Raw genomic sequence first — 13,721 nt, 5'->3', positions numbered from 1 at the left:
AAATATGAACAAAATGGAACCTTTCCTGCCTTGCTTCTAAATTGTTGGCTTTATGGGACATCATGCTGAACAGTATGAAAAAAATCCAATTTGCTTTGAAGCGCATTAGTCTGTCTAACATCCTAATTATTGTTTACATTGCCATTTGCCTTCTATTAAGAATTGAATAATTACCCAGCACTTCATAGTTTAAAAATACAAGCAAACAGGATTATCTGGGTAATTAAGAAACTGTACTTTAGCTTTGTACTGCTGCGGAAAATATCTGTACACGTAGGGGAAATGATAATTATCAATCAACTTACTTCAAATGGTATTTTAAGGATTTTGAGCAATTTGAGATCTGTAACTTATTAAGAAGAGGTTACTAAGATCACCTTTGAGTAGTGTGGGTCTGTTTAAATCCATCCTTAGAAACAAGAGCCAGATAAGCAGCTGAATTTTCTCATCCACTAATGACACCAGAGAACACACCAAGTACAGAGCCTTCTGCTGTTCTTTAATCCCTAATAATCCATCCCAAATGGACTTTGAACAGCATCATCAAACTTTGTCAGACCATGTGGAGCTGAACCAAAGCTCTTCCACATTTCGATGTTGTTTTAGCTGACCCTGCCTCCACTTAATTACGCGGCAAAGTCCGGCTATGCCCGTTTTCTGCCCTGTGAAATTAGCCTGAACTCAAAACTAATTGAACTTCAAAAACATTTCATGCCAAGGCCTCTTCTTCTACTTTATAGAATGCATATGATCATGGCCCTTCTGAAGACACTGCCGTTGCCTAGCAGAGGGAGGTCTGTTGGGTCACACATGCAGTGTGCTTGCGTTTCCATATTCTAGGGGAAGAAAGCAAAGGTTAAGTCAATCTGGAGACTCTGGGTGGGATGGGAAGACAGTTCGACCCAAAGTGAATGCACATAACGGAATAAGGAGCAGAATTATAGTCAACACGCCTTTTAAAGAAGGTTATCTGGGACACACGCGAAGATAAGCGCTTTTAATTGTGAGTCTAGGTACAAAGACTGATGTACTGGTTCATCCATGTAGCAACAGATGAAAATACCAACGGCGATCTTAAGCTATATGCCTTCAGTATCTATTTGTTGAAGGAATGAATGGATTCCAGCACTAGTGACCTGAAGCCTATTTTCAGAACTTCCTGAGGTCTGACAATTCCTTTTCAAAGAATTTTATCTTTTTACTTTCCGATTTTTTTCAAGCCCTTTGTGGGGATACTTCTAAACATTCCTCGCATAATCTGAATAGTGCCATCTCCTCCTACTCAGAAAGAGCTGCAAGATTCCAGCTGAAGCTGTCACTAAACAGACCAGCCAAAGGAGTCACCAAAACTAGGTTACTTTCCAAAGGTCAAAATAAAATGAGCAGCAGGAGCTTGGGTTGTTTTGCAAGGGGCAAAGGGGGCCCGGGAGTGACAACCAGCCACTCGGGGGTGGGGGTGGGGGTGGCACAAAAAGAGCCCAGGGCAAACAGGCCACTCTTTGCCCCGCCGCCCCCGATCTCTGGAAGCATTCAAATCAAAACCGAATTAATTTGCATGGTGTCTAAATCACTGGGTTCTGCATAAACAGAAGGAGATTTTGGCTGGAGTTGCCAAAGGAAGCCTTCGCTGCCTTTGTGCGAGGGGGAAATGGGTGTGCTGTTTTGCATGAGGGCGCATACAGAGTATGCAAATGAGGGCTCCGCGGCCTGGAAATGCAACCCGAGGCAGACAGCTGACGACCCGCATTCACCCAGAAAACGCTCGGAGCCTCCAAAGGGACTTGTAAGCGGTTCCGACAGGATTGTTCCCCGAGACGCCGAAACAGACCCTGAATATTCATAGAATGTCCATTTAGTCAAGGGACTATTAATTACCCTTCGGATCAGGGAAGGGAGTGACCTCACCTGCTCTCCTCCCCAAAAGCAACAGCTCAGGGGTACCAGCTGTAAGGCACACAAGGAGAAAGGGTTTGTGCCCCAAGTGAAAAAGATACAGTCTCTCAGGGTCCAGGGGACAGCTGAGACCTCCTTAATTATGCCGTCTCCCAAGGACAATAAAACCGAGGAGCGCCAAGCCACCTTCCTGGACACAGATAGACAGCTTTTAAAAGGCTAAAAGCTACAAATTGCCGTCTCAGTTTATAGAAACATCTAAAGGGTCGGATAAAGAAGAGGCCATTCTTCTAAGCTACCTTCATCTCCCAGATTCCGAAAGTTGTCAAAAGTCTCCTGATCTCATTCTAATTTTTAACAGAAGGGCCCCCTACCTGCCCGCCAGAGAAACTTAAAACGCTGATGGTCTCGCGACCCCTTTACCCTTTTAAAAACACTGAGGATGCCAAGACGCTTTTGTTTCTCTGCCTTAAAGCTGTCAATATTTACCATTAGGAATGGAAATTGAGACATTTTAAAAGTAACGACTTATTAAGACACCGATTTTAAAAATCAGTGGTTGCCCATCACATGCTTACACAAATAACATGTTAATGAAAAAATAACTATATGTCCCCAAAATACGTTAGTTATAAGAATGGCACTGTTTTACTTTTTTTTTTTTTTTTTTTGGCACATCTTTCATGTCTGTTTTGATAGAGGACAGCTGGATTCTCCGATTTGCTACTACATTCAGTTTGATGAGATACCGCACATCAAGAAGCCTCTAGAAAACTCCAGTTGTGAAAAGAAGGGGTGGTAGGCAAATGATAGCTTAGTGACTAATTAAGAAAAGGCTTGACCTTGCAGACCGCCAGAAAGGGTCTTGGGGAATCCAGCCAGAACACACTTCGAGAACCTCTGCCCTGGGACATGGGGAGCAGATGATCTAATCAACGCCTATCAGCCATTTCACACCATCTCCTACCCCTGCTTATGTAACATCATTGCCCCCCGGCCTCCAAACAAAAACAAAAAATACCTCTACTCTGGAACCTAAATGAACTGGTTTCACGGTTGGACAGACACTGGTCAAATAACCCATACTGTCCACATATTTCTACCTCACAAAAATATAATTAACAATAACAGCTTCCACTTACTAAGTGCCTGATGATGCCAGACGCTGTGCGAAACCCTTTTCCCCATGCAGACGTGCTCCCGTGTGTGTATCATACATGATAACATACGATCGCCACCAATCTGCAAATACGAACTCGAGCTTCAGTTAGTGTCCGTGATCACATGACTGGTTGAGTCGCGCACATGGAGATTAAACACAGGTCTCGAACTCCAAAAACAGGTCTTAGCCATTTTATGCTACACACTGCATAGTTGACCCATGCACTGCAGAGACTGGTGGAAGTTCAGGCATTGAGATGATTCAGGAACATGGTGAAAAGAGTCAAGCTCCAACAGAAGTAAGAATTATAAACAAGGACCTCATTAATACGTTAGTCACATGCAAAGATTTGGATATGTCATCTTGACTCTGTGAGACCTTACTCCACCAACTAAATGTTTAATATGAAAGAGGCCACAGTTCCTTATACATTTATTTATTCATTCATTCAATGAACATTTAATGAGACCCCACTGTGCTCTGTAATCATCCCTAGTGTTACCTGTCCGGTTATACCGCACTGGGCTTCTTGACTTACATAGTCATGATAAGAAAGTTGACTAAGTTCGCTCGTCCAACATAAAGCCAGAAAAATAACAAAGCAAGGCGGATTGTTCAATTTTTAAACAAAATCGTACCTGTTTGATTTGTGAATTAAAGTGTTCGTTTACAAATAATGCTGGGAAAAACTAAGAAAGCTAAATATCTACCACTGAGGGAAAAAAATTATGTAGAGTAAGAGATATTGATACTATAGAATATTAGTAGCTACAAAGGGTGAATGAAGAAAAGCAATATCCTTTAATATGGAATGACGGCCATGATAAATAGTCAAGCGTCATAAAAACAAGATGATAATTAAGAGGATGATTCGATTTCTTTCAGTGTTAAAATTGAACTTTGAAAAAGTTCATTTCTAAAACACATGTGTATAGAGATAATATCTGGGTGGCCTGCCAACATTATAAAGAGTGGTAACGCATAAAAATTTGAAGAATTCGAAGCACGCTATTCTTTGGTAAAGTTAAATTCATCAATTCAAGTTAAATTCATCAATTAACTTTAATTGATAAAGTTAAATTCATCAATTAAACCAACAACAAAGTAAACCTTAAGTAAGTCAAGTTCAATGATAGGAAAGTCAAACTTGTTTCGTGACCACTTCCACTTAGCATAGTAAGGAAAAGCCAAGGCCTCGGTTTTATTTTTTCCAAAGACGCAAGTCTTAACAGAATAATGAGGTCTTCATTCATTTTTGAAAGGTATGAGGAATTCCAGACTAAAATAAGTCATCACATCTTAAATACCGTATTCTGAAGTCCCTAACTGAGCTCCTCCCTGCGTGACGCTCTGTGCGCCCCAAATAGAGACGGCTCCACGATCCACGGGTGCACAAGCACCCGGGTCACACGCAGAAGGGGGAAAAGAAAAAAAAAAAGTATAACAGAAAAAGCACAATAATTAAACCCTGCTCTTCTTGTATATAAAGAAGTGTGTCTTTCAGGGATCACAGCCAGGCTTCAAAGCTGGAGATAAAAGCAGCCACATGATTCAAGCAACTGAGTCTTAAAGACATGATTCAAAGGTAGAAGAAAAATTCCAAAGGTGGAAAGGATATGAAGCAGCATCTCTCGGGACTTTATTTTCCATGCTTCCTCTCCACTGCCTTTCTCCTAAGGTCTTTCCCACTCCACTGGGTGGGTAAACAAAGTCATTTCTTTCTGTTTTTTGTTGTTGTTGTTTAAACATAAACTCTCTCCGTCTTTTCAGAGCACCAATCTGAAATTTTTCTTTTCTTTTTCATTTATTTATTCATGAGAGACACACACAGAGAGAGGGAGAGAGAGAGAGAGAGGCAGAGACACGGGCAGAGGGAGAAGCAGGCTCCATGCAGGGAGCCCGATGTAGGACTCGATCCCGTAACTCCAGGATCAGGCCCTGGGCCGAAGGGGTGCTAAACCGCTAAGCCACCGGGGCCGCCCAACATTTCTGTTATGGCCATCTAAACATGTCTATTTTGTTCTTTCTCATAAGAGCTTTTTTTTTCAAGATTTTATTTATGTATTCATGAGACACATAGAGAGAGAGAGAGGCAGAGACCCAGGCAGAGGGAGAAGCAGGCTCCCTGCAGGAGGCCTGATGTGGGACTCGATCCCGGGACCCCGGGATCACGACCTGAGCCAAAGGCAGACACTCAACCACTGAGCACCCCCCAGGTGTCCCTATTCGTATCATTTTTATATGCACTCCCTAAAACAGTGCTTACTAATATTTCACAAAGAGTAAATCTGTGACTTTCCTTTCATTTCTCAGCTTTTTAATTAGGCAGAAAATATCTTAATAAAGAATCTTTCTCCTCTCTTTGTCTGTTTAATATTTTCAAAGCCATGAAAACAGCCCTGTAAGATATCTGGGCCGTTTGTTTCCTCACCGGGGGACACACATGTGTGGGGAGGCAGGAGGGTGCCTGAGGTGTGTTTTCGGTTTCTTCCAACAGTCGGAGGAGACCTGGTCACCGGGCTCACCAGGGCAGTGACGCATCCTCTGCGGCCGGTCCCCAGGCAAGTGCTCACGGCCGCCCAGGCCCGCCAGCCCTGGTTCCCCTGGGAAGCCAGATGAGTGGCTACCACTGCTCTTTGGGACCCTGCTTTGGGGCCAAGTCATTTCAGAAAATGTTTTTCGAGAGCAGAAGGAACTAGCGGCTGCTTCAGAGGCCAGCCCGCCACCACCCAGCCCTCACCCAGCCCTCACCCGTGACTCCCCCGCCGTAGCTCCCACCCTTGGCCTCCCTGAGCAGGAGCGTGTACGGCTTGGAAGAGGAAGTGTAGCTCTGTCTCCGAGGTCCCTTGAGGACGCGGGCAGATGATGAGGGTTAGATTCAAACAACAGCACAGCCCAGGCCCCCACCCACCCGGGGCCACTTTTGCCCAAGGATCCTTTGTCAAATGTGTAAGATCTTAATCCATCTTCACTCTGACCTCGCAGACCCTAAGGAAGATGGATGAGGAAGTGGGTGACCTTTCACCTGTTCCATTCAGCCTGCAACAGTAGGTCCACTGAAAAGACAATTGGGGAGGAACCTGCTGCCACGGTTCTGAAGACTTGCCAGTTCCCCTTTACATCCCTTCTGAAGCACTCTTTGCACCCGAGTCTCTCTTGGCCCGCCCCCAAACCACTTTTCTCTCACTCAAAGGAAAGTTCTCTTTCCAACAGGGGAGAAATAAAAATGACACTCTCCAAATATCATTTTTCAACATGAAGTGTGAAAACAGACGTTGCTCTTTGTTAGGGCAAGGGCAAGGCTTCCTTCCTATCTTTAGCCTTGACTTCCGAGACGGGCTGGGAAATGAACTCTTTCGCTCTTTCAGTTCAAACACCCTTAAAAGTCCACAGCTGAGGCGGTGGGAAGAGCGCAGTAGTCAACGAACTACATGGAAAGAACTAGCATCAACGTCGGTTTAAGGCGTTGGGATCTAAAAGGTTTACTAACCTTACATGACCAAGTCCAATACTGTAAGCAAAGTGCAATTATTTTCAACCCATTTTACAGATGAAGAAACCAAAGCTCAAAGGGGTTAAGAAACATGCTGAAGGGGACGCCTGGGTGGCTCAGTGGTTTAGTGTCTGTCTTTCACTCAAAAGTGTGATCCCGGAGCCCCAGGATCGAGTCCCACACCCGGCTTCCTGAATGGAGCCTGCTCCTCCCTCTGCCTGTCTCTGTCTCTCTCTGTCTCTATGTCTCCCATGAATAAAAAAATAAAATCTTAAAAAAAAAAAAAAAAAAAACACGCTCAAGGTCATACAGTTGTGTGAACACATTGGAACACATGTCTCCATCTCAGTGTCCTTTCAGCTCTACCTGGGTGCTTCCCAGGAATGACGTCAAGGACGGAGATGACCATTTTTATTACTCCTAAGGTTTTTATGGCCTTGACTCATCTTTATTTTTTATTTGTTTATTTTTTTCTTGACTCATCCTTAAAAAGTCTCCCTTAGGTTTGGAGTTGAAGAATCTTGCCGTTCAAGTTTTTCCTTCCTCCCTAAATTAATCAGCGCACTCCTACCTGGTAGTAATATGAACAAACAAATAAACAAAGCGCAAGATGATTTTGTTCAAGAAATGTCTTCTTGAAGTTGTTGATCATTTTAGGAACAGCAAAGAAAATACCCAGGTAGCCAGAATGAGAATAAGGAAGATTCTCAAAAATCGTCTCTAATCAACCTCTCCCTCCGTTAAATATCTGGCCTTGTGTTAGGAATAGTCTGCTCAGAAACGGACTGAGCCTAAAACGGGGAGCCGCACCCCCTCCCATGAAGCACATGATTACCTGGATTCCCAAGATTATGTCCATAAGGCAAACCCCTAAAATGTTCAATTGGCTTTATATTCACTCCTCCTCCATTTTTTTCTCTTCTTTTTCTAATTTGGGTTGTAAAAATGGCAACGAGTTTCACCGTGTAACCATGTATGAGCTCCTGGGCTCTGAAACAATTGAAAATCCATGACATTAGACAGAGAGATGCACTCATGCCAGAGCAGAAATGGAAGACAATGGTGTTCTTCTTCTTCTTCTCCTTTTTTTAAAAAAAAAAAAAATATATATATATATATATATATAAGAATCTTGACATGTGAAGACATGCAAGTCCTCTCTTGCAAAAATCAAAAAGGCAGAATAATTTACCCTAAAATGTGATGCAGTGTCATTGCCCTGCTCATGTCACTGTTCCTGCTATGATGGTTGCAATTTAGGTGCCAATAACGATGCACTCGCGTATGTTCTAGCACTAATCCCAGGATACAATTTGGGATTTCAGTTTGGTACAGCTTATCTAGTAGTTGCTAAGTCAAGAGCTAACACGACGATCAAGAAATCAATCTTTGCAAAAACAACAACAACAAACACCTTTAAATTCCAGCTTTACAATTTTCAAATTTACAAGTTCACCTTTTCTGAGTCACAAGAGAGGCACCCAGCTTTTATTATTTTATTTGTAATGAAATCACGACATTCCAATTATTATCCATTCCCGGAAACTACTAGCAAATCAAGAACACCACTTCAATAAAACAATATAAATTATAAAAAGGAAAGAATGCATAACTTATAACATCAAATGACCAAAAATGCAACTTTCTTCAGGTCATTCACTGTTGATTTCCAGTGGATTGTCCCATAGTTAATCCTGCCCTGTCATTAAGATGGTTGAAATGCCAGACAAATTGTTTGGCAGTCAGTTATTTTGGGGTCTTTAATCACCAAATCAGATGAACCATGTGGCAATCAGTCTACAGCTCAACAATCACCCCGAGAAAAGATGAATCAGATCTGTTCTAGTTGGGACCCAAGTCACACCGTAATAAGATTGGCAGACTATGGATAATCACGAAAAATAAACACCAAGCAAACACAAAAACCTTGGGATAACTGATTTTCTCTAGGCCTTAATCCACACACAGCACCAGCAATCCAGATAAACATGAACTCCTCTCGTCCCTTACTCGGAAACGAAGCTGCTATAGAGAAAAAGATTTTACAAACTCCCCAGAAAGGGGGAATAAGGGAAGAAAGAATCGCATACGCTAAACTCCATATAAGAAGAAAAAAATTAAATAAAAAACCACTTTAGTAATACGATAAGTAGTAATTCACATGATATAAAAGTCTACATTTCTGCAAACACTCAATAACCAAGATGGGTCACAATTTTCGCTATTGCCTGTGACCACACAGATCAAATAAGCCTCTCACTATCTCTTTATCACCTCCTCAGGGAAATCAAGAGGTCTTTCATCAAGATTAATGTCACTCGCAGAGCCTAGCAAGGGGCGCTCCGTGGAACAGAATGCACTTGAAACTTTGTCACTCTACTTCGTTGGACCGCGTCTACACGGGCCCAGGAGGCAGGAAACACTGTACTTTCCCCACACAGCTCCATCTTAACTAGCAGGCGGGAACTGCAGGAATGCCATCCTGATTTCACACGGAAGCCATTCGCGTATTATATTATATGGATATAATATATGGCACAAGAGAGATTTACCATCTTGGCCATTCTACCAGGTCCACGGACAGGAAAACTATGGTTGCAAAATGTGTCTGCCCTCTTCAAGAGAGGATCAATCAGGTCTGTTTCTTGAGCTTGTGCATTTACATTTCAGAGGGCACATCGAGCCGGTGCAGATCTGAGTGCCTGTTAGCAAATGTGTTTGGCCTTCTGCTGATTACACAGCATCATTTATTTTGTCAGTATTAGAAACGTCTTAGCCTTGCCACCTGGAGCTATAGCACTTACTCATTAGACCCCTCTGTCCCACCACATCCCACAGGGGCTGCTAATTACTGGCTTTACTCCATTTAGTCTCATCTCTGATTTAATTACGTGCACTAAGCCCTAATGAAAAGTACAATATGGCTCTCCTTACCTTGGCATTCTCCATTTCGCTCTTCGTGCCCAGCATTGCATAGGCAGTTGCCAATGGGTACCAGCCATTCACCATCTGCCCCACAGTACATTTTTGGCACATCCTTCTCTTCTGAGTTGTTGACACAGGAGCCTCGAACCTCCACCAGGGAAGACGTATCAGCCCCCGTGATGGTGTCTGGAAACTGGGCCAGATTGCGGACGGTGAGCGGACACTTCTTATAGAACACACGGACTGACACCAGGGCGATGCAAGCCCCCACATCCTGAAAAGCCAGATAAAACCCCTTTTTGCTCAACGGCCCTACATCCCGGATCTCGGTGTTCAGCTTCATGATCCTGTCACCAATGTCCACCTGGGTGAAGCTCTCGTCAGCAGCGATGGTGTCAATCTTGGCAAACTGGCTCTCTCGGATAAAACGCTCTTTGTCGTTGTCTGATTCATAGTAGTAGAGGTTGAACGTCTCCTTGCAAGTGCCCATGACACCTGGAAGGCTGTTGCAGTCTCTCAATGTGAACTTGATTTCAATGTACACCCTCTGCGCCCCTTCTCGGGTGATCCAATCAGTTCGGAGCCAGTTATTCTGGCTGGGTTCCATCACGTTGCACACTTGGTAGGTTCGGATTGGTGTGTTTTTTTCATCCATGATACTCACTTCCTCCCACTGCAAAGATCCAAAGGAAACGTGTCGATTACAGAGTGTCATCACACAGTGACTCGCCAGTTCCACTTTACCCTCACAGGACACTGAGGATTCTTGCTGCAAGGAGGAAGGAAGCTACCGAACACCAAGCCTCAGCAACAAACCTCTTATGGGAGATAAGATGGTATTTTATTGGGGATGTGATGGGGTTTTCGTTTTGTTTTTCTTTCTTTCTTTCTTTCTTTTGTTTTTTTTTTTTTTTTTGTGTGTGTGTGTGGTTGTTTCATTCTTTTGCCTAAGATCCAGAAGCATGGGGAGATCTACCGCTTGTAAGTTCCCAGCAGTCGCTGGTAGTGGTCTCACAACCTCAGATTCACCTATTACAACAGCTACAATTTCAAGTGGCAACAGTTCAAATTTACTCATAAAATAAAAGCTAGTATGTGTATTGTTTCAACAACTGAGCAGAGACCTGCAAATTAAGAGCAGGAAGAAAGAAGCTTGCCAAAGGAAGACAATTATCAGATAATTAGTGATGCTCCTGTCAGAACTTTGCTCTCTAATGCCTAAAAAAAAAAAAAAGTCAGTTGAATTTTTTTTTTTTTTTTTGGCATTGTCACTATTCTTTAAAGGGGTAAAGAAAATCTCACTCTTCTGGTTTTGGTAATCCTGGGAAGATAGTTAACTTGATGGTTGGATTTCTCAAATCCACTGTCATTTATAACAATGAAACCCTTCTTCAGAGCAATGTATTCGATTCAGTATTCTTAAGACATATACCCATAAGTAAACAAGGATGCACACAGACTTTGCTTCTAACTACCCTTTGCATATTGAAAATAAAATAGTAGGTGGTATTGATGATTGAAAGCCAGACAAAATTAAAGAAGGGTGGTGAGGTTTTCTTTGCGATCTACTTCCTCCCATAAAGATTCTAACAGTGGGACCATCTGAATTCGCGGTGACTGGAGTAGTAAAAATTCTCTCTCTCTCTCTCTCTCTCTCTCCTTTGCCACAGCTTTTAAAAATAATCCTAAAAGCATCAAGATTGTTTCGGGGGCTCCTATAAGGCTAGTAGGCAGCCTCCAATTCTTCACAAATATCTACAGTAATGCATTTATATAGATCTGGTATAAATCAGCTTAAGTATCTAACACATGAATATAATTAGAAGAAAAAAGATAGTTAAAAAAAATCATATTCTATAATAGCTCCACTTAAAGCTCCATTCAATCCAACGAAGTACACAGAACCATAATGTCTCTTTTAACGGGTTTTCCATCTGTGCATTGGAAAACTATTAATGGATGGAAATGTTACTATATGAAGGGCCATACTGCATAAAATTCTGTATCCCTTTCATCTGCTACCATTATGAAAGTTGGAACTGGGAGGGATAAGTGCCCTGTGGTGATTAAAATTTCTTTTTATCCGCTAAGCAATAAATCACCAGTAATTTACTTATTTGGGGAAATTCATGTAAATCCAAAAATAGATCTCCACCTTCAAAAAAACCCCACTCAGCATGCTTCTCATCTCAGAACAAAGGGAATAAGGAAAAACACATTTATCAATGTAAATGAAAGCACACAGGGATATCTCCACAGAGTTCATACAGGATAGTCCGGGTCTAATGTGAATTTTCCAGCCTGACCCTAATTGTCTAAACACATTGATCAATTCACCAGAATGATGACAAATCTCACCTTACTTTTGTGTTTTACAATCAGTGTCAGAAACTCAAAACACTCCTTTAAATGAACACTGCCAAGAAATTAGGCTTTCACTACACTGTTACCAACAGAAGCCATTACTTCCTATTATTATTTTCTGTTTAGTTGTTCTTACAGAAAAAAAAAAAAAAAAAAAAAAAAAGGAACAGCCAGTTGTCTCTGACTCTATTTCATATTTCACTTTGTGGTATCGTCAAGTAAGTTTTCTTATTTGTCTTTAACAAGAACAACAAATAAATGTCATTATTTATCAACAAAACCATGACCCCCAGTGCCCAGCCGAGACAGATGTGAACCGCTTGAGCTACAAATAGAAATTTCAGAATAACCCAAAGACAGAAATGTGCTTTTCATCTTCAGATAGAAAACAATTTTTGTCAAGCAAATGCACCCAGAGTTGGTAGGTAATTTAATTCCTCTCTTCATCCTAAACCTGAAAAAGTTCTCTTTGATGACAAAATCTACAGATTAATGGAACTTCATAGTTTGGCACATCATTTCTCAATGGCCACTACACATGTGGGAATGGCTAATTCTATGATACGTAAACAAAACTTCATAGTTGAGGAAAGAAAGATGTTGCATCCTGCATTCGGGAGCCTACATTCAGCCCGTTAAAAAGTTCTCGGTTGGACACAAGCAGCTATGTAGGCGTGGTATCATTTTTAAGAGACTTCGAGACACCAGAAAGAAGTTTCGTGTTTAGAAGAAGTGAGCAGGTGTTCTTTGGGCAGTTTGGGGGTGGGTGCGGGCTATGGAATGTCTACGGCCTATTAGGTTGCAGTGAAAGCTTTCCAGAAACTAGATAGACCACAGGCAGTACTCAAAAATGCGTCATTCCTTGCCTTTAAACAGGTCACATGTATATTTAGTGTAACAAGTTGGATCCCAAATCATACAGGATGCATTCATTCTCCCTCCAAACTTGAGAGCAGCCAGTAGAAAATAAGACTCATTAAATTTTTAAAGCACTAATACCTTCCACCTTCAATTTTGCCAGGAGTTCTAATACGCTGAGTCTACAGAGCTTTACTCCTGGGGTAGCCTGGGAAAGCCTCCCTGAATCAGTGACCTTTCCAGGGTATAGGATTAACAAGAGTCTGACTCTCACAAGATAAAGCTGTACCTTTCTTCACAGTCAAAGGACTGAGGGCAATTGCCTGCAATCAGCAGTGAATACAGCCTGTCTACACTGCCAGAGGCCTGCCAATCACTTCTCCCTCCCTTTAAAAAAATGGTTTTGAGGGCCGCCTAGAATTTTTTTCAGCAGAGATCCAACCAACTGCAGTCAAGTTCAGGCAGAAAAACAGAAAAGGCCAGGCAAATCTCTGTTTTATTTCACCCGGGCTGCAAGGCCTGCTGTGGGAAGAGACGCCTTAAAATTCTCCATTTTCGTGACAAGTTTCTTGCCTTATTTTTAAGACCTTCTGTCTGTGACAGCAGTCTCTGTGAATCTTTACCTTTTTTGATCCTCTACTGTTTATTCAATGGACAGGTGTGAAGCCCCATACTGGGCGCTGGCTGGCAGGACCATCTCCCTCTGCGAAAGCCTCCCTGTCTTTCACCTCCATTGCTTTTAATCAAGTGATTCAGCCGTAGATTATCAAGTACATGCAGGCAGAATGATCTTGATTTTTAACGGATGTGAGAGTTACTTAAATTTGGCAGAAGGCAGAGTTACATGCTATACTGATTTCTGTCCAAAGCCGAGTCATCCTGCCCTCTTCCGAAGGGCAGAGCCGGAGAACGGGGGCCACTGCCCTAACTGCATCCTCTGAATCTTCAGAGGGAGGCGGTGGGGGCACATTTCAGAAGAAATGGACAGTGAAGCGCTGTCTCATACTTATAGTCCAGCTTCCCCTT

The 13,721-nt window shown here is 42.4% G+C and overlaps 1 protein-coding gene across 6 annotated transcripts in view; it reads right to left on the bottom strand.

Moving 5' to 3' along the window:
- Positions 1–13,721, bottom strand: part of EPHA4 (EPH receptor A4) — a 142,796-nt gene that overhangs the window by 125,123 nt on the left and 3,952 nt on the right. For all 6 annotated transcript variants that reach the window (XM_077885327.1, XM_077885324.1, XM_077885322.1 and 3 more), the window contains exon 3: positions 9,483–10,146. In XM_077885327.1, the coding sequence (XP_077741453.1) occupies positions 9,483–10,146 (664 nt within the window). The remainder of the gene's footprint in view (positions 1–9,482; positions 10,147–13,721) is intronic.

Source organism: Canis aureus, chromosome 36 (genome assembly GCF_053574225.1).
Source record: "Canis aureus isolate CA01 chromosome 36, VMU_Caureus_v.1.0, whole genome shotgun sequence".
In the NCBI taxonomy this organism is placed as follows: domain Eukaryota; kingdom Metazoa; phylum Chordata; class Mammalia; order Carnivora; family Canidae; genus Canis; species Canis aureus.
Note: the sequence above shows the minus strand (reverse complement) of the source record. Positions and strands in the feature narration are given on the sequence as shown.